Below are 23,034 nucleotides of genomic sequence, written 5' to 3' on the forward strand. Positions count from 1 at the left end.
CCATCCAAAACACCGATAAAACTAAAAAATGATATACATTAACGGAAATGCCTGCCTCAATGAGACTTCTAAAATGAAAACATAGAAACATGCAAAGACTACAAATCTTGAAGACTATTGATCCTTTTGTGTTTCAAGTCTTCTCGATCCCAATCCTAGAAAAAAATGATAAGTCAACAGAAGCTCAGTTAGTATGCCAAGTTATTTGTTTAAGGGAGGATATGTCAACTAAAGTAGAATACTCTATAACTTGTTGTACCTGGTATGATAAAGCAGACTACAGCAGAATTTCGGGGTAAACAATATCGGTAGTGGAATATGTTTCTTCTTCCGGAAGAAGGACAATTATACGGTCAAAAGACGTGCACCTTGATAATGCCACATATAGTTGCCCATGACTAAACACAGGTGTGCGCAAATCAACCCCAATAAATTTCACTGATTGTCCTTGTGATTTGTTAACGTCTTCTTATATGAAAAGGAAAATCTGAAAATGACGATGATAAAAATATTCTTGGTATGAAGGCCAATTTGCCAAATTTTTCGTCTGTTAAAATCTTAACTTCAATAATACGGGAGCCGCACCTGACAACAATCATCCTTGTGCCATTACAAAGTCCATCATTTGGGGCAATATTTCTTGACAATATTATAGGACAACCCACTTTCAACTCTAGCTTAAAAGGCGGTAGCCCAGTAGGATCTAATGAGTTAAGATACTCGTTGGGATACCGGTTACTGATGCTTCTATCCATTCCGTCATCCTTAGATATTTTATCTACAGCAAGATAAGTGTATCTGTCACGCTCTCGATTTTCAACGTAAATAATAATTCATTTCAATAATCAATCTCTGCATAATATAGATAATACCCAAAAGAAAGTTCCTAAAAAATCACTTACAAACCAAGTCCTAGAGTTTAGAGATTTTACAACATTGGCACTATAGCCCAAATTCCATAATGAGTCAAAGAAGATAAATTTAAATGTTATATAATATCTAAAGTTAAAAGAGTTCAAATGGATTTACAATTACACCTTTCTAAAAAATCAAACAAAAGATGATAGAACCACTACTCGATAACGGCTTTCAAAAGATGTGAAGTCAAGCATGCACACCATGCGCTCCGCTTCAAGATCCTTGCCTTTTTCTGTTTTCTGAAAATGGTAGGTTGAGCTACACTAGCCCAGTAGAAAATTCTATACACAAGCTATAAGTAAATGTGATGAAACATGCAATAAGAGTGAATGAATTCCAATGAGACGAACAAGAGGCATAAAGGAGCACCATAATGAACCGACAGACTACGACTACGGGATCCTATACATCTTATAGTTATCCCTAACCAGTCATACATCGAGTCGAAAGTAGCATTCAACACACACATCCATCCAAATAACCTACGACAATTTCTCATTTCTTACCATTCATCATTAAGCCCATTTTCATAAATACGTTCCTTTCTTGGTTGCCAAAAATACTTTCAAGAAAACTCTTGACCTTTACGGGTCAAGCTCCATTGATTTGAGTTTGAATAGCCAGAGTCCGTTGATTCTGGGCACGAATACCGGAAACCGTTGATTCGCTAAAGAATAGCCGGAGGATTTTCATAAAAATCCTTTTTCCAGAATCGAGTTCCTTCCTTTTTAAAAACTTTGATAAATTCAATTATTTATTCTCTTTTTCAGTGGTTACAATCTCCAATAATACACAGCTCAATCAATAACATGAACTTTGATAATCAATCATAACTTCCTTCATCATGTGAGACATTCAACTGTGTTACCACCACTTGCGTCACAGTGAATTCTCTCCACCTGGGTTTCCGCATTACCACACCTTGCGTTGCGGGCCCTCTAGAGTCCTCGCATTACCACACCTTGCGTTGCGAACCCTTTATTCGAATTCTCAATTCAAGCATACACGCACACAAACTATCGTTCAACGTACAAGCAGGCAACATTTCTCAAATCCACCTTGCAATGCAAACTCGTAAACATGTCACATCGTACGTTGATAAATACATTAAGTTCACATTATTACTCTAAGTCTATCACAATGCTCTACGTTACGTATCGAACCCATAACGACTCCACGACAAACCACCTTCTAGGTTATATACGAGAATCTTATAAAACGGGTGCCAAAGGAACTTAGGGAGCTCAACAGGACGAAGCATGAGGATACGAGTCACAATACTACTCATCTAATCACTAGACAAACTCATGTCTACCCACAACACTTACCATATTACCTCTTATGGTCCACGATATTCCTATCAACCTCATGGTACGATCCCTAACCAACTTCGTTAATATTTAGCTCTAATGAGTGCCAAGAAACAAGGTCGAACAATGAGTTATTGGGACGTAAGCAATCATACTCAAGAGTGACTTAAACATGTTCTAATCATAAATGGAATCATAACACGGAACGAGAACAACCTTAGGATTAACCATGGACATCGGCAGATTGACACACCTTTACTCAAATAGTCATAACTTTTTGTGTACTAAGATTCTTAAAGTGATTCTAGTGGCAAATGAAAGCTAACTTCAAGACCTTCGAATCGATATAAAATTTGCATGAATCCGACATCGAACGAGAAAGTTATGGCCATTTAAAGTTGGGCTGAAACCCAGAAGACGAGCAGAAATTCCAGAGAAGGGAGGGATCGATCCCTTCTCTCTTAGGGATCGATCCCCAAGGGCAAAAGTCAGATGTTTTCCAAATTTGAATGAGGGATCGATCCCTCATGCTTGGGGATCGATCCCTCGGTGATTTTGGGCGATTTTCTACAGATTTCGACTGCTTTTCGAAGACGCAATGGTTGATGATCTAGACTTAATTAAAGCATGAAATTAACTCATAAACAAATAGAATGAGTAAGAAATCCCTACCTCAAGGTTAGAAGCTTCAAACACGAGATCAACGAACGAGCCCTAGCTTCCAAAGCTCCGAAATCTTCCAAGAACGAGTTCTAGCACAAACCCACGCGATTCCAAGGCTCAAATCACGCTTAGGAGACGGATTGAAGGTTAGATTTCATGGATTTCAAGTGATCGGTGAAGTTTTTAGGTGAGAGGATGAGAGAGAGTGAGAGAGCCGGAGAGAGAGAGAGGGAGAGCCGAGAGGGAGACATGAGGAGAGAGAGAGAGATTTTGGGGTTTTTAATCCCTTACACACACACCCCTCTATATATACTCACACACACACCAAATCACACTAACACTCCCTCCAATTACGATTCTATCGATCAAACCCCAAACCAAAATAACTCCACAAATTTCGCATTAACTTATAACATTTCAAAAATTAAAAAATTTTCCGGGTTTCTACAGTATCTATTTCTTGGGAAAATATTTAGTACAGTTCCATTTATAGCATTCACGTCATCATTCCGAGCAGAGAGAATCATACGTTCAGTTAAAAATGTTGGGGTCGATGTATTTGTCACATCTAGTTGGGGATAAACTCTCGACAATAATTCATTTAGATTTTGACATCTACCTATTGTCGATGAAAGATGTACCACTTCTAAAGGGTTTGTTCCAACCTAAAAAAATATTGAAGTACAAATCAATAATCAAATAAAAGTGCTAAGAATAACTAATTCATTAAAAAAATAATCAATGTCAATAGTAATCAAATTTATTATGTAATATTACCTCCATCAAAAAATCTGCAAAAGCAGCATCTGCAGGATCTGTTATATTCAATCGCATATTCAAATTTAATGTTAAGACACATATATTATCCCACAGATCAGAACGCCTAAGTGATGCGTTAACAATTTCCTCACGAACTCCTTTGGGTACAACTGGTAAAATTTGATGAAAATCCCCACCAAGTACTACGGTGATACCCCAAATGGTTTAGGATTGTCATGGATATCACGTAATGTGTGATCAACTGCTTCAACGCAATATTTATGTTGCATAGGAACTTCATCCCATATAATCAATTTTGTTTCTCTAAATAACTCTACTTGTAGAGATTGTTTGGTAAACCCGCAGATAGAATTTTCTAACACATCCAATGGGATGGCAAAAGTTGAATGTGCTGTGCAACCTCCTTCCAATAACAGAGAAGCAATTCCAGATGAAGCAACAGTAACCACTATATAACTGAGACTATGACATTTATGTGCAATTGTGTTGTATAAAAACGTCTTTCCAATGCCAGCACCCCCATTCAAAAAGAAGGTAGTTCCTTTATTTCCAAAGACAAAGCAGATAATGGCATCATAAGCATTGCGTTGATCAATGTTAAGGCGACCAATTAATATTAGTCTCTATATTTGCCTGTTGTGCTTGGATCTGAAGTTGTCGATGCTCCAAAATCAATCTGTTACCAACAACTGTGCTCCAATTTTCGATAGGTTGAGGCATAGGTGGGAAGTCAAGTGAACTCTTACTTGTTTCTTCAAGCATCTGATTGAGAAGATACAAACCATAATCTTCAATTTGAGCCTCGATTGGGTTAAGAATGCCAAATAATGTGCGAATTTTGTGCGCAAGGTCATCGCATATATTTATAAAAAATCGCTTCCACAATTCCAACGGTTGCAGTGGTGAGCATTGTGTAAGAATAACACAAAATAATCTCCTCAACTGATACCCAGTTTGCATTATTGCAGCCTCTTCAAGACATTGAACCCATTCATCATCATCTTCTAAAAGTCCTCCAGCAACACATGCCGACTTAAAAGTATCATAAACAACATTGTCTACTGTGCGTAAGTCTTTATAAGATTTTGGCCCTTTAACAATAGTCAATAGCAAACGAAAGTAAAATTTCTCACCACAATTAGGGCTGGCAAAGTACATCCTCCCAATTGCGAACCCAAACTTTCTTGGTGTCCACACATTATTTATCTTGTTCCAAACAAAGAATTGTGGAAATTCTTGGTAGGTGTGGGGGGTAGAATTAGGGTTGGTAGCATACCATGTAAAAAACCTAGTTAGAGTTGACTTTTCTATTGTAGATCTAGCAATAATGTCTTCCAATAACTCCCTGGGATTGAAATTAACACGATGCATTCCAGGTAAATGTAGGGCGAGTCGGGTAACTGTTGGAACCTCTTCGTGCATATGATGACCGAATATATGCCAAGCAGCTTCTGGCGATCCAATATACCTCCCATCAAGGTATTGCTTAATTTCATTAGCCGATTCCAACACCATCATTGTTCGATCGTAACCCTTGTAAATGTACTTGTGAATGTATTTTACACATCTCATTCCTGCACAAACTTCAACATTAATATGTACTACTATGTATATTTTAATCCCACCAGGGCGAGGCTTTCTGCAATCAATTAAATCAAAAGGTAGAGAACAGCTTCAACTTTACAGTCAGGGACGGTGCTAGGTGGAAGCACGCGGAGTCACCTGCCTCCACTTAAACGCACACCCCATTTGAAATTAAAATATTTTTTAAATATTTTTATACAAATTAATAAAATTATGAAAGTGTGCTAATATATAAATATACACATTTGCATATATTTCAAAAATACACATATAGAACTAGTTTTATGCTTAAATTTCATCATATGGTGTATTTATACTTGTTGTTTTATGAGCTGTTTGTTTATTTGGATTTATTCTTTCTTAATTCTTTTTATTTTTAACTGTTTGGGAGAAATATTTTACAATAAAATAATTAACAAAACTAGTTTGATCATTCTAAAATTTGTCGATGTTTATTTAAAACATACTTTAAAAAATTTGTTTGAGATTTACTGCTCATTTTTAACTAATTTAACTTAAAAATGCGTGTTATAAACTTTTGTAGTTAGTAATGCATGCCTTAATTTTGTACGATTTTATTGTGGTTGATTAAAAAAATAAAATTTCGCCATTATGATTAACAATGTGCCCCCACTAGGTTATATTTTTGAATCCATCCCTGACTTTACTTACTGGAGGTTGTATAAAAAATATGTTTTTTTTTTACCGGCTGGTAAAAAAATCTTTAAATTATTAAAATTGCAATGTAAAATACTCTTGTCTACGTACGATATACTATGATTAAGCAATTATGCACAAAGATATTCTCTTTTTGTAATTAGCCAAAAAAATGGTGGTAAACTTTATGCTCGTAATAACTTCTTTCTTGGTAAATTTCCTTTTAACAGACAATAGAATAAGTGCTGATAAAAATAAAAATAAAACAGACAATAGAATAAGAAATTTGTTTTTGCTTTGGGGTGTGCCGACTAACGAGATAAAATGTGGGTGCACATAGAATCGTTCGTTGCCCTAAAGCATCCACAATAGCATAACCAAAATAAAAAGTTGCTAAGGTTGACAATATTTGTTCAAAAAATATTTACATTGGAATAACCAAACATATCAATCTCTTAGAGGATGTTTGGTAACCTTTTCGGTTTTCATTTTTTTGTTCATAAAAAACTGAAAGTAGAATCATGTTTATTTTTATCAAAAACAGAAATAAGAAACATATTTGGTAATATAATTTCTGTAAACAGTAAAAATTAAAAACAACGTAAAATGCGAGTGTCTGAGGCCTCGTTCCGCTTTTGGTCCTTAAAAAATAAGTACTTATTTATAATTTTTAAGCTTAAAAATAGTAGGCTTACTGAAATAAAAAAAATATGCAATATGGATATTGTTTGATAAATTTCGATAAGACCTATCAAACCTTGCAAAAAAAAAAATTTAATAAGTTCATTAATTTTAAGTACTTATTTGAGAAAACAGAACGGGGCCTGAGTGAAGTGTTTTGGTTACTGCATATGTGATTGTAGAATTTTTCCCCTATAATTCACTTCAAAATTCCCTTATACTTCGATCATATACCCCTGTGCACGAGAGGGAGGGAGGGAGAGAGACCCTATACTTTCCGGGGTGTTCGGACAAATAAACCAAAATGGCTTATTTTTTGTCCTTATTCAAATTTTTTTCGTATCACTTGGCTTATTGTCATTTTTTTTGGGGATTATTGCATCCTCACGACAAGAGGAATCTAAAAAGTAAAAAATTTTGACCGAAATTCAATTTTTTTTGAATAAAGACGAAAGTAAATCAATAAGCCAATTTTTTCGTCTTTATTCAAAAAAAATTGGATTTCGGTCAATTTTTTTTATTTTTTAGATTCCTCTTGTCGTGAGCATGCAATAATCTCCAAAAAAATGACAATAAGCCAAGTAATACGAAAAAAATTTGAATAAGGACAAAAAATACTTTTTAGATTCCTCTTATTTTTTGTCCTTATTCAAATTTTTTTCGTATCACTTGGCTTATTGTCATTTTTTTTGGGAATTATTGCATCCTCACGACAAGAGGAATCTAAAAAGTAAAAATTTTTGACCGAAATCCAATTTTTTTTGAATAAAGACGAAAGTAAATCAATAAGCCAATTTTTTCGTCTTTATTCAAAAAAAATTGGATTTCGGTCAAATTTTTTTACTTTTTAAATTCCTCTTGTCGTGAGGATGCAATAATCCCAAAAAAATGATAATAAGACAAGTGATACGAAAAAAATTTGAATAAAAACAAAAAATAAGCCACTGTGGCTTATTTGTCCAAACGGGCGATCATATACCCCTGTGCACAAAAGGGAGAGAGGGAGGGAGGGAGAGAGATGGTCGTACAAGGGCAGAGACAAACACGTGGTGTCAATGGAAAAGGGTAGTGAATAGTGATGATAAAGAAAAAATTTATATAATAAAATAAAGCTGCTTTTGAATTCAATAGATAATCAACGCTCAAAATTTATGCCCGCATGCATCTCCATCCTTCTTTCTACAATGACATTTTGGTAAATACTTGATTCATCCAAGGGTTATCAGCATTTTAGAAACCCTAGCAGCACCATTTTCATTCATACTTAAAATCGGAGGGAGGGGGGCTGCTGTCCCCTTAGGGGCTGCTGTCCCCGAATTCGGGGCCCACTCCGGTCTCGATCCGATGATCGGAAACGTTCACTTCGTAGAGCTCGTTGAGTAGAACAACTATGCAAAAAATCAGCTTAATTGGATATCATTAAGTACTTGATCGGAACCTTTTTATCTTAAAAAGAATGGATCCGAAACACTGGATCAAATCCACTGTAACCCATGGACTAAGAGTTATATGGGCTCCGATCAGGTACTTAATGATATCCAATTAAGCTGATTTTTTGCATAGTTGTTCTACTCGACGAGCTCTACAAAGTGAACGATTCAGATCATCGGAGCGAGACCGGAGTGGACCCCAAAATTAGGGCAGCAGCACGCTGCTGTCCCCGAGGGGACAGCAGCCTTAAAATCTGTCTGGTAAATCAAAAATGTTAATTTCAAATCAATTATGTTTCCTTAATTCCCTATCAGCCTGTTTGGGAGGCTCATTTTCCCATTCTCGTTTTTCCCTTTTCCTGTGTTGGATGTTTGGCTGCAAAACCCAAAACTCATTCCATAAGAATGAGTTCTCTGATTTGAACAATGGAGGAGAAGTGAAAAAAGGAAAAGAAGAGCTTTTCCCATTCTCCTTTTCCTATTTTCGTTCACCAGTTGCTCCAAAAGACTCTCATACCCTCTCCCTTAATTTGTCAATAATCTGTCAGAACTCCTTCCCCTGACGTCGACGACGAAGAACTCGACGACGGAGCATGAACGCTATGCATCTCTTCAGTGTGTCTTTGTCCCTTCAAGTTCATCCACAAATAGCACAAACCCATCCTATTCCCCGTCGCCATTTCTGTTAAATCTAAAAACCCACAAATTTAATACCCAAAGGCCTGACTTTCATGTGCATTATTAGATCTGAAAAAATGGGTCTATTTAGCAATGGAACTGTCGAATTGGTGAGAGCTAGGGTCTGGTTAGAAGCTAATGGGGTGATGATGGTGAGGGGAGTTATTTGGTGGGGTGATGATGGTGAGGGGAGTTATTGGGCGGGGTTGTGGTGGATCGGTGATTGGCGAGGGAGGTCGGTGGTGGAGTTTGAGATCTGTGAGAGAAGATTTATTACGGGTTTTTTTTTTTAAAGTACCTGTTCCGTTAGTCGTTTGGTTGATGGAAAAATAGAAGTGGGTTGAGAAGTAGTAATAACCAGGGGCAATATAGTAAAAAGACAATCAATAATTCATTTTGATTACATATCTCTTAAATACTATTTACGTTACAAAATATATTTAGCACATATCATTTAAACATTCTATCAAATGTAAAATATATTTTGACTATAATTCAAAAAATTAAAAAATCAAAAAATTGAAAATGAAAAACCAAAAAGTAAACTTCCAAAACGTCCCCTTGGACAGGACTTTATGAAACCCCCACCAATTCCGTTTCAATCCTGATCAGTTTCATCATGCATCCTAACGTTTTCGTTCGCATTCAATAAATAATATATATCCATAATCAAATTAACAGCAGCAGGGGAGTATAGTGGTAATTTTCTCATAATTTTATGGGAGGAGGAGGAGGAGGAGAAGAAAAAGTGGAAGGATGGTTAGAAGGGGAGGAGAGTGCAAAAGCAATGCTTTCAAGGAGGATTACGAGGAGGGAGCGTCCCTTGTTTCTTCCTCCTCCCCTTGATAGGGTTCCTCTTCGCTTAGGCAACGTTGTTGAGATCGTCGGCCCTCCTCCTTCTTCCAAAACCCACCTCTTAATACAGGTACTACACTGCTGCCGACGATTTTTCTTTCTCTTTTTCCCCTGATTTCTCTTTTCTATTTTTTTTATAAAAAAAAAAAATCTATTTCTAACTAAAAACATACATAATTGGGGAATAATTAAAATATCTATTTCTAACTAAAATATCTTTTTCCCCTCATTTCTCTGTTCTACTTCCCGAAGTTACACAATTGGGGAATAATTTTTGTACTATTCCAACTAAAAACATACATGTTAAAAGTCTTCAACAATCTAATAGAAGCATAGACCAACCTTGCAAAATTTCCCCAGGGGTGGATAAAAAAAATATTGCTTCTTCCTCAATGGAACTGATTCTGAACTGATGATATTGTTCAATTTGTTTGTGTTGAGGATACGGATAACTTAGGTTTTTCCATCAGTTACATGTCGCATACCACAGAGCAGACAACAGATTCTGTTTGCAATTTTTCTCCACTTACCTAATAATAATACTTCCACATATTTGGCTCGCTTATGGAAGAGAGCCTTGGTTGCACATTCCGAATTTATCTAGTTTATTTACCACTCTCTTTCGGAGGCTTCATGTTTATGTTTTAACCGTCAACCAAAAAACGATATGTTTGAACACATCTCATCGTCCTTGAGGCATGAAGCCCGCGACTTTATATTAATGTCAGAGGAATGACTACCAAAATGTACACGTTGATGGTTGTTATTTAGATTTTGTTCAGACTTCTAGTTGCATTTTCAGACATGCATAATTGTTTGGAAGCTCCAACAAAGGATCTTAATGATGGTTTGACAACATTTACATTTTCTGATATTCAATTTCATAGCATATGCTCTCATAATTAGGCTGCTGTCAATTGCATTCTTCCTAAGGAGTGGAAGGGTGTGAATTATGGAGGCCTGGGGAATTTAGTAATGTTCTTTGACTTGGATTGTCGCTTCGAGATTTTACGCCTTTCACAAGCACTAAAGCATCGAATCATGGAAGCTAATGGTAAGCTAAATCCGTCCTTTTGTAAATATAAAACTTATGTAGCTATACATTCTTTAACTTTCTTCATCTCTTAAATAGGTATAGAATATGATTGTTGATTGGGTCTAGTCTTCTTCATCTGTGCCTTTTTCAAAGAAACATGATGTTCTGGCAAAAGTTATGAAGTGATCTTGTAGGGCTCATTAGAAGGATGCCCTTGAAATCCTCTTTTGGTTAATGGAGTATCTTTTAAGATCAAGTGTATTTGTATTCCGGCATAAAGTCCCTCAGATTTCAGAAAATATTTCTGTTTTCGAAACAGACAATGTCAGGCAATAACCGGTTTTGAGGCTTCAATTACACATTTAAACATATATTTCCTTCTTTGGTATTCTTTCCCCTCTTTTAATCCCTGAAGCTGCTTTCAGCAACCGCCCTGGATTCCTACTCCTGTTTATCCAGTGCTGGTGTGACGAATTATTGGAGTAAAGGATTCAACGGTGACTCTTATATGATATATCTACTACTTAGTGGAAAAAATAAAAACCTTTTATTTCATTTTTGTGGGGGTGTGTGTGACGAATGATTGGATAAAAGCATTCAAAGCGGATCTAATATCTACTTCCAAGTTCCAAGGATCAAAAGTTATGGAAATAATGTGGAAACATATTGAAAATGTAGCCGGAACATAAGGATAAGGTCTAAAAAATTTGTAGTGCATGGAAGCGTCGCCGTTGGGTATTTCTAATAGGTGTCAAAATAACTTAATGTTTGAGCTTGGTTAGCACAATCTCAAGATGTTTCAGTATGTGTCGGTGGAAACATTGGAATTTCTGGATTCCATGAATGTTCCATTTCAAGTACCAAGGAAATAGAAACATTTGGCTCTTTCAATAGAAATGAAATGAAATAATATTATTAGGCTGGTTGGGATTATAGAAATCCTGAACGTCAATTTAGCAGAAACAACAATACGTTCGTTGCTACATGGAAAGGTGAAAGAGTGGAATTCTAACTAGTCCGCTGCTGGTTAAGCATTGCTGCCTGGGTGCTGCCACTGAGATTGCTTCTGTATTTTTCTGATTGTGCCTGTTCTTTTAGGTTTTGTTGTAGGTATAAATAATAAAGTTGCCTCTCTCTCTAACAGCTTAAGCTTTTAGATGAGTTGGTGGTTAACAATTTAATATGGTATCAGAGCAGGCAATAAATCCTGTGCTCGAATCTCACTGCCTGCCCAATGTTAAAATATTTACATGTGCCTGCTTATAGAGGAGAGTCTAGCTACACGTGAGGGGGGGGGGGGGGGGGGGGGGGGTGTGGTTGAAGGTATAAATAATAAAGTTGCCCCTCTCTCTAACAACTTAAGCTTTTAGATGAGTTGGTGATTAACAATCTAATAGGTTCTTTCAACGGAGATATTGGATCTGCTCATTTTGTTTCTTCTTCTTTGATCTAAGATTTTCAATTTTTATTTTCTCCTTGATTATTTTCTTTTTCTCCCGTTTGAGGAACTAATGACTGGAGTTGTGTTTAGTACTTTAGTTACTATTGCAAATTAATCTATGCATACATTTCAGTGTATGCATCATTTTCAAATAAAATTGCATGATCCGACGTGTTATTTGATTTGTGAGGAATCAGTGTAAAAAGTGCACGAAATTTATTTCCAAATATGACTTATGATAAAAATGTAGAAAAAGATAACTGTAAGTTCAGCCTTATGACAATGAAATAAATCCAATTGGTTTGAGGGCGTACTACCGAACATGAACTTTGGCCGCACTATCATCTGCTTTGCATTTTTTACCTTGCTATTCCGTGCTTTCTCATGCATAATATTTTAATTTTCTAGTAACCTACAGTAACTTGTCTGTATAATTGTATTTGTTCAAATACTTTAGCAAGCGATTGCATTATTGTGCTAAGGCTTCAATCCTGTCCAGGATCAAGGGCTAATCCTAACTGGGAGCAAGGAGATGCTGATGCTTTCAATTGCAACCAAAAGAAGGGCCCCGATATTGAGTGTGACAGAGAATTGTTTTCCTCATGCATGAGACGGTTCATGTGTGTCCGTTGTTATGATAGCTTAGAATTCCTTACCGCTCTCAAGGTCAGAAGCTCCTCCACTTATAATTGGTTATTGCATAATAGAATAAAGGTTTTAAATTATCTGACTCCGAGTAAACCTTCCTTCATTATTTCTGTTATCCATCTCATGTTGTTCCCCTCGATACATAGTTGTTAAGAAACATAATTGAATCATTTAAAATAGTAATAAAACGGAGCTGCAAGGACTTGTGAATAGAAGCAACTTCCACAATGGAGAAGGAGATGAAGTATACACAACTCAAACTCACATGAATACAGATTGCCCCATTTTGACAATGATGCGGGGGGGGGGGGGGGGGGGGGGGGGGGGGGGGGCGGGGGGGGAGGGGGGGTGGGTGGAGAACTAAATTGGACCTTGTGATTATGATGTCAAGCCAGAAAAGTGATTGTGAAACTGTAGAAAGTTGACATTGAGTTTTTTAGTAGTTGGTGTAATCTGCCACAGATATGATTTGTACCAAAGATCAGTGGAAGCAAACTCATGAGCACAAAGCAGGGTGCTTGACTTATGCCCTTTAGTTTCTTTAGTGCTTCTCTGATGTTTAATGATAGATTATTGCACATATTGACAGTGCGAATGTTCTTGATCTTGCTTTGCTCTTTCGTCTTTTGAATTACAGACGTTACATTATCAGCTCCAAAAGGAAAGAGAAACTCATGGAGTTGATGTTCATTTCTTAATGATTGATAGGTTTGTGTTCATACTAATAATATATTGGGATCCTATATTTGTATTCCTGGTTTAATGTTTAACATCAATTCGTTATCTTGGTTATATACCACTTTACATGTTTTCTGTCAATATTCTATTCCGCAAATTATTTGATGCAACACTATTTTGCCTGCAACATGAGTGGAGCAATAAATTCCATAGTTCTAAACTTGAAGAATAATTACAGCATTAAAAAACACTTCATTTAATATGCTCCTAAATACCAAAAGGAAAAAACAGGAAACAAAAACAAATCCAAAGATGGTTCTCATTCCTGACCTTTAGATTGAGTTTGTGGCAAGTTTTTGTCGAACTGTAAAGATGTATGGATGTGATGAACTTTCGCTATCAAATTCTGCGAGAAATCTAAATCAGGCACAATACTTAATAACAATGTATTAAGGAAAAACCATAGTTTCTTAGTTTCAACTCAAACATTACTGCATCGTGAACTTGTGGAAGTTTGTTGTGCTTGAAATCAAATTCAAGGGAAGTTAGTTTGATGAATCAGTGAGATCTGATTCTTCAACTTCTTTGTTCCAGCATTGGAGCTTTTTACTGGATTGATCGGGCTTCAACATCGGTGGCCCTAAAGGGCAATAACAGGTAATTAAATCAATGGGATCACATTAACTCATAGAGTAGCATCTCTACTTTTTATTTGCTTGACCCCTCCACCATCCCAACCGCTTTTTTCCGTTTTCTTCTTTTAAGACTGCAGCTGTGGGGGTAAATGCGGATTTTATTGGGTCATTTGTTTCTATAGTTTCATCAAGTTTTGGTATTGGACTTCCGTTGTCTTTCTTTTGGGATTAGTTGCCCGCTTATGATGTAATCTGATAATTCCACAAAACTTTGTGGATGTTTTGCTGTTTTTTTTGTTCTCGAGATTTTAGTTCCCGTATAAATAGGTGTTCAAAGACTGATAAATAGATGTGCAATCCTTCCATGCAGTAGTGTTTTGAGTAATGGGAATTTGATCATCTCCATCTTGTCTTTATAATCTCCTTCAATAAAGCAAACAGGTCATTCTTACATACTGAAGACAGCCCCCCAAACAGGCCCTAGTTAAGCAAGCCAATCGGTTCCTGACAAACCCTGACGCCTTACTCTTCCTTTGGCGTAGAAACTTTCACACTTAAGTTTAAAGCCTTCTAACATCCATTATGTAATTTAGACTTCAAATTTATTTTTCTTATAATCGATTCGCACACCTTATTGCCTTTTATGCAGAATCAGTTCGCACACCTTATTACCTTTTATGCAGCACCGGAATGAATGTTGGTCCTTTTGTCTGATGCATGTCCATATGTGTTGTCCACTTTCGGTAACCATTACAATCTGAGTGCGTGGCTCAGTGTATCTGATATACAGTTGATGCTTTGCATGTAGGAAATGTCACTCTCTTCAAAGTGTGTCGGAAAGCATAATTCAGGAGATCAGAAAACTTTTGCTGGTGCATCCCATGCTTGTTTTAGCTACAAAAGCAGCAAATCTTGGGGAACTCAAAAGGTAATCCATCAAAAAATCTGATGGATTAGTTTCTGTTTAATTTCCTTCACAAATGACCTATAAATTGCATGTTATGGAATGTGCAAATGCCACAGTTCTCCTCTTAAGTGGAATTTTTTTTCCTTTCTTTTTTTTTGTTTTGTTTGAAAATGACCAACGGGAAGCACACGAGCTTGTGACATATATTTAATTAATGGGAAGTATAGAAGATTGTGGTGGAAGCATGTACGAGTAAGTAAACATATTGGTGCAAGAAAATATTGCCGAAGAGCTTTGGGTTTCAATTATTCAATGTGCCCGTCTTTATATTCTGCCTTTCCTATGAAGAGATCCCTCTAAAGTAAGGGGACGGCATCCAAAACGTTACTTTTTCTCCAAAGTTGCAAGCCAGTCCAAGTGGTCGGGTGCGTGTTCCAATTTCATTAAAGTTTAGAGTTCAATTCCCTCCCCTTTTACCTTGGATAGAATATTGATTGATGGTCTTGCAGTCTTGTTTATACACAAAAAACAAAGAAACATTCCTTTTTTTAAGGAGGACATCGCCCTAAAGGAAGACTATATCCCCTTTATTTCTGCTTGTCCCCAAAATGACAGGTCTATACACAAAATTGTGATATTTTCGTGGAAAGATTAAGTTGTAGAAAGACACTGAGCTATTGAGTACATCTTTGTAACAGGAATTCCCAAAAATGGTATTCAGAAAAGGCCTCAGATTTGATAACACTGGGGAGTGGTCCTCAGAAACTTCCATATCGCGAATACATGCCTTCAATCTGGCAGGTATTTTTCTTTTGGTAATTCGTTCCCCACCTTTATTTGACAAAGTTACAAAGTTTCATCTTGAAGGTTTATGAATGACTGCTTATCATTTTTCGTATTGTGGATTTTACTGATGACAGAAAGCAAAGCACATATTTCAGTCCACTTATGATGATTTCATTCCATGTGTTGTTAAATATGCAACTAAAATTTTTAGTCTCTGCATTTGAACCTCATGGAGAACGTTAGGTTATGTCAGACTGCATTACCCTCAATGTTTGCAGAAATAAAGTGAAAAGGAGAATGTATACATTTCCATGTAAAATGCTTCTTGTGGGAGGCGTCTGGAGTTGGTAAATTATTATTTGCAACCAGAGTTTGTCATTCATGTGAATCCTACCTACAGCTGAAAACTAATCTGGGAAAGAGTGAAATACTGTGGACTTTTTTTTTTATCAGCGAAATACTGTGGACTTTGCAATATTGTTGTTAGTCTTGAAACTCTCTGGCTCTTTATTCTGTTCCTATGTATTTATTCCAATGCATCAGAGTTAATTACAGTGGTGTCCTTACAATTTTGTGCATTTAATTGCTGCAGTCCTTTGTCACACACAGAGTACTTGTACAAGCTTCAGGTTAGGAAGCAGGATTTGTGGCCCTTTCCTGCCTGTCCATTTTCATGCTTTGTGCAAATAACTGGTTTCTTAGCATTTCCTCGCTGAATCTGGAATTCCTTTGTCTTTGTTGTGATGAAGGTGAAGACAGCAAGCATCATAATTCGCCAATATATTTATCACAATGGTTGTTGCCATCACTAAGTTTGTCAGACAAGTTCATAGTTACAGATGTGAGAACCCATTTTGTGCTTCTTGTCGTTGCATGCTGAGGTTCAAGGTAAATTTATTTGTTTCTTTTGGATTTTTGAGTTGATTTCTCATATTTGTTTAACTGCAGGCAGGTGTCTCCACCTTATAAATGCACATGTGCATCCGTATTGGATATGGAATTGCGGGTATCGCTTCTTATTTTCGACCGCGCTCATTATCCCATGTCAAAGCTGTTTTTACATTCGTTTTGATGTTGTTTTTCAATTTCAAGGGTTTTAGCTACAGATGTTCAGGTTCTGACCCTTTTACTGTTAGTTCGTTCTTTATTCATTACAAGGAATTCACTTTATGATGCAAATGTGTACAAGGGAAATTACTTTGTAGGTGTTTCCACTGTCGGTTTAATTTAGGTTTCTTTTTTTTAATAGTAGTAGCTACAAGGTAAACACATCGGTTCATTGAAGCATAGTAATATACGAAACAAGATAAGCATGAGGTTATGAGGTTGCCCTCTAGGCTCTAGGTAATCCCGTCAACAGAAGTCAGAGATTGGAAATCAAACATGCCCCAAGTAAACAAAAGTACAAGCATATAAGGCAAACATGCATCATTGTCTTCATGATCAGAATAGCCAGTTGATGTTGAGGCTTAATAAAGGGCAACACCTGCGTCTTGCTGGATTTTGGCCACGAGTAAACATTATTTCGGATGCACATATAGATGATTACATGTAAGAAAAGACCCGCACATGTGCGTGTGTATAATTTATTTATTTAGTGGAGAATCAAATTGTAACAGGACGCATGCACCAATATCTCCTGTCTTTAAGAAAAAGAAGCCAATTTGGGTTTGGGAGGATTAACCAAACAAATATCAAGGAGGTGATTGACAGAAGTGTATTTGTAGTCTGGATAGAATTTGGAGGCCTCCAAGTCATCCTCCGTGAGTTGAAAGCTCATCTGGTCCCCTTTTACGAATATGTTGTGAAGTATGGCCACCCGTACATTCTCTGGGCCAGGTAGCACTGCACACTAAGTTACCCCAACGACATCATGATAAGAAAAATGTGGGTATGTTTATAGCGTTACTACTTTGAGCTGTCAATAAGTTAATGCCATGCTAAATGGGCTACATTCTCTCAAACATCAACTTCTTCATGCCCATACTCCCAGTACTTCTCTATCTGATCACTTCTGACAACAATTACTACTCCTTTTAACTATAATAACAGTGATCACTTGGTGCTATCATGAATCATCGTGCAATAAGATATATCTCGTATTGCGGTAAGAACTGGAAAATGATTGGCTTAATTAGTAGAAGATACGAGTGACCAAATTAGATTCAATTGTTATTGTAGACACCCTATTTTGGATTGTCCAGACCAGTTTACTTACTGATTTTGATTCTCCAATGATGATTATGGTCAAGAGCACTCTGAGGCTAATGGTGTGTTTGAGTTTTGAGCGTCCTGAATCTCATTCAAACCTTTGTCGAGCCCTGCCCAGACCCTTTAAGACAGAACCAAATGGCCTCAGCAAAACCATACTTGCTTACGCCAGTACCTTTCTGGCATGCGCCGGTCGACTGCCACGTGTCAGTCATCGACCGCTGACTCAGTTCTCACCGGCGCACGCAGGTACAGTTTCGGCGTACGCCAATCAAACATCACTATTCAACCATGTGCTCGAGACTTTTGTGGTCACCCTGATGTAGGCTACAGTCCCCTGATGATTATACTTTGCAGAGGCGTTCCCCTCTCTCTCCTACATCTCCCATCACCTAGTCCCATGCATTTAATGCATGAAAGACTCACTCACTAACCAAATCAGCCCTTAACCCATCTGGTTTCAGCCCCTCCTCAGTCACCTTTTGGCTATAAATACACCTATTGCATTCATTTGCAAGGGGTTTGTTTTCTTTAAGAGCTTTAAAGCCTCTCTTCCCTTTGTTATTAGTCTCCTTGCTTCCTCTCTCTTCCTCCATTGCAAGAGAAAGTAAGCAGTTCCTCTCTACACCATCCACATTCATACAATCATCATCCATCTCTCGCACTCCAAGTTCAAGCTCAAAACATCTCATCAACCTCAAAAGCAAAGGTATACCACCTTTGTGAAACTTCCTGCTCTGATCCCTGAGGGGTGTTAGCAGGGTTAAGGCTAGTAATCAATACTAGTCATGGCTCTAAAGCTAGCAAGATCCAAAGATCATGTCAGATGACGCATGGCGCACGCCAGTATTATTCAGCCGTACACCAGTCATGGCTGTATGTGCACCACTGGCGTGGGGACCACCGATCATCCCGTTCTTGTTTTATTTCTATCTTATCACCTTTATGCATACTAAGAACCAGTTTACTGCTTTCTATATTTTAGAGTTGTGCAGCTGCTTATCTGTTGTTTCTATTTTAAGGCCTCTGGGATCCTTCTAGTCATGTTCCAGAGCCCAGATCATGCAAAGTCAAGCACGGACCAAGTAGTGTAACTGGCGTACGGGGTCTATGGACTGGCGTACGATAGTTTCAATGGATCCAGTGGCTAGCTCTTGTATGACAGTTAAGCCTTGGCCATTGTTTATGTTCCCCACACTGTTTATGGGCGTTCTATTCATTTCATTGCTCTAAAAGTCATCTCTGCTGTCTGTAACTGTATTTATTCTGCCATATTGACTGCGTGGTTTGTCCTGTGTATGCACTGGTCCTTCCAGAGCCCAGAGGGTTGAGAAACAGGAGCTGTGAGTTTAGATTTACCGGCGCACGCCAGTATACCGATGGCGCACGCAAGTCGTCTCTGCATGCAATGGTCTGGCCAGTGCATACAGCTTCCTCTTACGTGTCTCATTCTAGGACAGCATGCTCCAGTTTGTTTGAAACACTCACAGGTGCTCGTTCTCAATCTATTATTATCTATTTCAACAAGCATCATTCACCATCTTTTGTCACATAAATGCAACTTGTTACAGTTTTAATCCCCTTTAACTGTTCCCCCGCCCTAACCGGCTGAAAATAATTAATGAGAGAAAAATGCAAATGTTTTTTACAAAACGCCTGAGTAGATACCGATTTTCGGATCGGGCGAGAGGGGTGCCATAAAACCTTTCCATTCTCGTAATCTGGCTCCCAAACCTCAGATATCGAAGGTGACGACAGACCAGTCTACGCCTTTTCAAAATCAAACAACGTGGCAAGCGTTTCAAGTTCGGTTCCTTGGGTGTTTCACCGCAAAACCCGAGTGGCAACTCTGAATTGTAAGCGTTTCGCTGCGCTTTCCAAAAAGGGCGCACCCGATTTTTTAAGACGGAAATTGAAAATTTTGAGGCGTGTGCCCACAGTTATTTGCTAGTGAAATGTTGTGAAATCACATCAACATCCCTTGAAATGAAATGAAAGAAGAAGAAGAAGAAATGAAGTACGTACTGTGGACTGCTCTGCGTGTGTGTGTCTTGAGGCTGCAGTACTCTTGGTAACGATACATAAAGACGAAGTAAATGGTAGGGGGTAGGTTAGGTAATAGGTAAGTACCCTTGGCTTCACAATTGCCATAGATGGTAACTTGATTAGTACTAGTATTAGGGTGGAGAAAGTAATCAATAAAATAGGCACCAAATGAGTTGGCAGACATAGGTGTAGGGTATCCCAGCCGCTTCTGTTGCCCTCTTTATCTTCTTCTTGTTTTCAATTATAGCTTGGAATGGTGGCAGTCCGCTTGACCTGTCAGCTTCGTTGCCAAATTCCGATGGAACAAACCTCTGCACATCATAATGTAACAGTATTGGACAATTGAGTATTGTGGCTGCCGAGCAAAAAAAAGAAAGTACTGCACGGCACGACTAAATTTTAAAACAGCCATTCCTGCATGCACCGTTAAGTTCCAAATTGCTAGCAGGAATTAATTGACTAACTAGGTTTTTTTTTTTTTGGATCTGCGACTAGCTAGAAAAACTAATTAGACACTTAAAAAAACACCTCATAGTTTCCGATCAAATTTTGATGATCCGAGCCGTTCAATGTGATCAGAACATGATTTTAAGGGTACCCACGAGAAATCAGCAAAATAATGACCGGGAATGACTTGATTTGAGCAGTTTTTAGCTCAGATTTGATGAACGGTGTGGGTATACGATACACATTGCATCTGGACGAGCATCCTCCATAAAATCTTCCAGTGCCCCATCCTATGAGGAACGAGGTTCCCTCCACGGTTCAATTATACCCCCACACACTCACCTCGTGATATGAGTATATGCGCACAAGGGGACATTAATGTGGGTATACGATATATCTTGCAACCGAATGCACCTTCCCCAAGAACCCCGCCGGTGGCTATCTCCGGAGGAGCAAGGCTTCCTCCACAAAGTTCACCTTCTGAAGGAGCAAGGCCTCCTCCACAAGGTTCATCCCCAGGAGGAGCATGCCTCCTCTACAAAGTTCACCTCCAGGAGGAGTATGCTTCCTCCATAAAATTCACCTCCAGTAGGTGTGTGTTAGGTCTTGTCTTGAATGCTTGTTGAATGCTTGTCTTTTATATGAGCATTGGAGATGAGGGAGAGCCAGGTGTACGGCTCCTCCCCATTGGTGGATAGAGTGGAGGTTAACCTCCTTTCCTCTTTTAGTTCCAAGTCAGGCATCGGAGCCCGTAACCGAGGAACCGGCAGAGGCTATTTTGGTGATACATGGAGACCCGTATCATCTGCCGAGTCAGGCGAGGTATGATACGGGCTTCGAGGCGCCAGGCGGTAGGTATGATACTTCTTCCGAGATGTCAGATGGCGGTCAATGCCCCCTCTCTCTCTCTAGGACCGGTCAAGTTAGAGCTCGTCGGAGGCAAGCTCGTCCTCCTTGACAAACCCCTTGCTCTAACCTCTAAGCCACATTCCTCCTTAGGTCCCGAGCAAGGTACCTAGGCCCTGCTCCTAGCCTAGGATGGTGTATAGAGTCGTCTTTAAGTATTCGTGGAGTCTTCAAAATGTTAAGTAGGAGGTGAGGTGCCCGAAGGTGACCTCGCTCCTCCGTGGGTGGAGAGTTCTTGGAGGAGGCCTTGCTCCTCCGGGGGCGGAATTCATGGAGGAAGCTTGCTTCGGCGGAGGCAAGGTTCGTGGAGGAGGCCTTGCTCCTCCCGGAGGTGAACATTGTGGAGGAGGCCCGTTCCTCCCAGGGATGAACTTTGTGGAGGAGGCATGCTCCTCCTGGAGGTGAACCTTGTAGAGGAAGCATGCTCCTCCTGGAGGTGAAGCTTGTGGAGGAGGCATGCTCCTCCCGGGAATGAACTTTGTGGATGAAGCATGCTCCTCCTGGGGATGAACCTTGTGGAGGAGGCCTTGCTCCTCCAGGAGGTGAACTTTGTGGATGAAGCATGCTCCTCCTAGGGATGAATCTTGTGGAGGAGGCCTTGCTCGTCCAGGAGGTGAACTTTGTGGAAGGAGCATGCTCCTCCCGAAGGTAAACTTTGTGGAGGGAGCATGCTCCTTATGGAGGTGAATCTTGTGAAGGAGGCATGCTCCTCCTGGGGATGAACCTTGTGGAGGAGGCCTTGCTCCTCCAGGAGGTGAACTCTATAAAGGAAGCATGCTCCTCCTGGAGGTGAACTTTGTGAAGGTGGAGGAGGCATGCTCCTCATGGGTATAAACCTTGTGGAGGAGGCCTTGCTTCTCCAGGAGGTGAACTTTGTGAAGGAAGCATGCTCCTCCTGGAGGTGAACTTTGTGGAGGATGAACCTTGTGGAGGAGGCCTTGCTCCTCCAGGAGGTGAACTTTGTGGAGGAAGCCTTGCTCCTCCAGGAGATGGCCACCGGCGGGGTTCTTGGCGAAGGTGCATTCGGTTGCAAGATATATCGTATATCCACAAACGGTTCAATTAAAAACTATACAAAACAAGCAATGATTTTGAGCTGTTCAAGATGTTGAGGGTACCCGATATAAACACATACATGTGTGTGTGTGTGTGTCTAGTTGAGCTAGTTTGTTTGACAACAAGGGTATAAATATAAACGTATATCACCTTTATATTTCTAGCCTGCTTGATGGCAGCAATGATTTTGAGTTGTTCAAGATGTTGAGGCACTGCAAGTGCAGAGATCACAACTTCTACCTGTCCAAGTGCAGAAACTAGCTTCTCATGATCATCCAATTCTCCCTGTACTTGCAATATAAATATCGTTAGTGAAATTGATTAATATCATCCAATAACATACATACATACTAGTACATGGGAATGCATGGAGGGTATATATGTATATAGAACGTAATTAACTTGGATAAAAGTGACAGCCATGGACTGAAATTCCTTGAGAAAGTTGAGCTTGAACTATGATCTGAAATATTGGATTGGATAGGGCGGACATAGGCAAAAGTGGGTTGTCCCATGGAGATGCATGCCCTCAACAGGTATTTACCAAGATACCCACTTGCTCCAAATTAATACAAGTATGCTGCTGCTGCTCCTCTTTTCAGTACTAGTAGCAGTAAGCATGGTGCTTCGCCGCAACCTAACCTCTTGGAAAGGTTCACACCCCAAGCGTAGGGCTAGGTC

General features: G+C 38.8%; 2 protein-coding genes and 1 pseudogene across 9 annotated transcripts; 1 reads left to right on the plus strand and 2 right to left on the minus strand.

The window, feature by feature from the left end:
* Window positions 1-277: 277 nt before the first annotated feature.
* On the minus strand, window positions 278-8,703 carry LOC131336209 (uncharacterized). Its single transcript, XM_058371958.1, has 8 exons — window positions 8,588-8,703; window positions 4,355-5,310; window positions 4,072-4,212; window positions 3,669-3,853; window positions 3,371-3,556; window positions 2,901-2,980; window positions 586-798; window positions 278-398 (listed from the first exon to the last, which is right to left on the minus strand). Exons 1-8 carry the CDS (start codon window positions 8,701-8,703, stop codon window positions 278-280), a joined length of 1,998 nt encoding a protein of 665 aa, XP_058227941.1.
* A 598-nt stretch (window positions 8,704-9,301) lies between these two features.
* LOC131299123 (DNA repair protein XRCC2 homolog) lies at window positions 9,302-16,891 on the plus strand. 8 transcript variants are annotated; one of them, XM_058324700.1, is made up of 12 exons: window positions 9,302-9,626; window positions 10,463-10,610; window positions 12,533-12,699; window positions 13,319-13,389; window positions 13,954-14,016; window positions 14,803-14,922; window positions 15,250-15,326; window positions 15,411-15,516; window positions 15,600-15,702; window positions 16,280-16,316; window positions 16,437-16,575; window positions 16,636-16,891. In XM_058324700.1, exons 1-11 carry the CDS (start codon window positions 9,420-9,422, stop codon window positions 16,565-16,567), a joined length of 1,230 nt encoding a protein of 409 aa, XP_058180683.1. In that variant the 5' UTR covers window positions 9,302-9,419; the 3' UTR covers window positions 16,568-16,575; window positions 16,636-16,891. The 8 variants fall into 8 exon arrangements, 6 of the variants coding, with proteins under 6 accessions (XP_058180683.1, XP_058180685.1, XP_058180687.1 ...); XM_058324702.1 differs by having other exon boundaries at window positions 16,640-16,891; XM_058324703.1 differs by having other exon boundaries at window positions 9,303-9,626; window positions 16,437-16,528.
* A 243-nt stretch (window positions 16,892-17,134) lies between these two features.
* LOC131336210 (isoeugenol synthase 1-like) lies at window positions 17,135-22,919 on the minus strand (annotated as a pseudogene).
* Window positions 22,920-23,034: the final 115 nt, after the last annotated feature.

This window comes from Rhododendron vialii, chromosome 8a (assembly GCF_030253575.1).
Source record: "Rhododendron vialii isolate Sample 1 chromosome 8a, ASM3025357v1".
NCBI lineage: Eukaryota > Viridiplantae > Streptophyta > Magnoliopsida > Ericales > Ericaceae > Rhododendron > Rhododendron vialii.

What these genes read in the sequence shown, in the direction of transcription:
- LOC131299123 (XM_058324700.1), top strand. Translation starts at nt 9,420, where the DNA reads ATGGGAGGAGGAGGAGGAGGAGAAGAAAAAGTGGAAGGATGGTTAGAA. An exon ending in CATTTCTTAATGATTGATAG is followed by an intron (nt 13,390 to 13,953) that starts GTTTGTGTTCAT and finishes TCTTTGTTCCAG; the next exon opens with CATTGGAGCTTTTTACTGGA. An exon ending in AAGCCAGTCCAAGTGGTCGG is followed by an intron (nt 15,327 to 15,410) that starts GTGCGTGTTCCA and finishes ATGGTCTTGCAG; the next exon opens with TCTTGTTTATACACAAAAAA.
- LOC131336209 (XM_058371958.1), bottom strand. Translation starts at nt 8,703, where the DNA reads ATGGCGACGGGGAATAGGATGGGTTTGTGCTATTTGTGGATGAACTTG. An exon ending in TCGAGTTCTTCGTCGTCGAC is followed by an intron (nt 5,311 to 8,587) that starts GTCAGGGGAAGG and finishes AATTGATTGCAG; the next exon opens with AAAGCCTCGCCCTGGTGGGA. An exon ending in TTGAAGCTTCTAACCTTGAG is followed by an intron (nt 799 to 2,900) that starts GTAGGGATTTCT and finishes AGAGCGTGACAG; the next exon opens with ATACACTTATCTTGCTGTAG.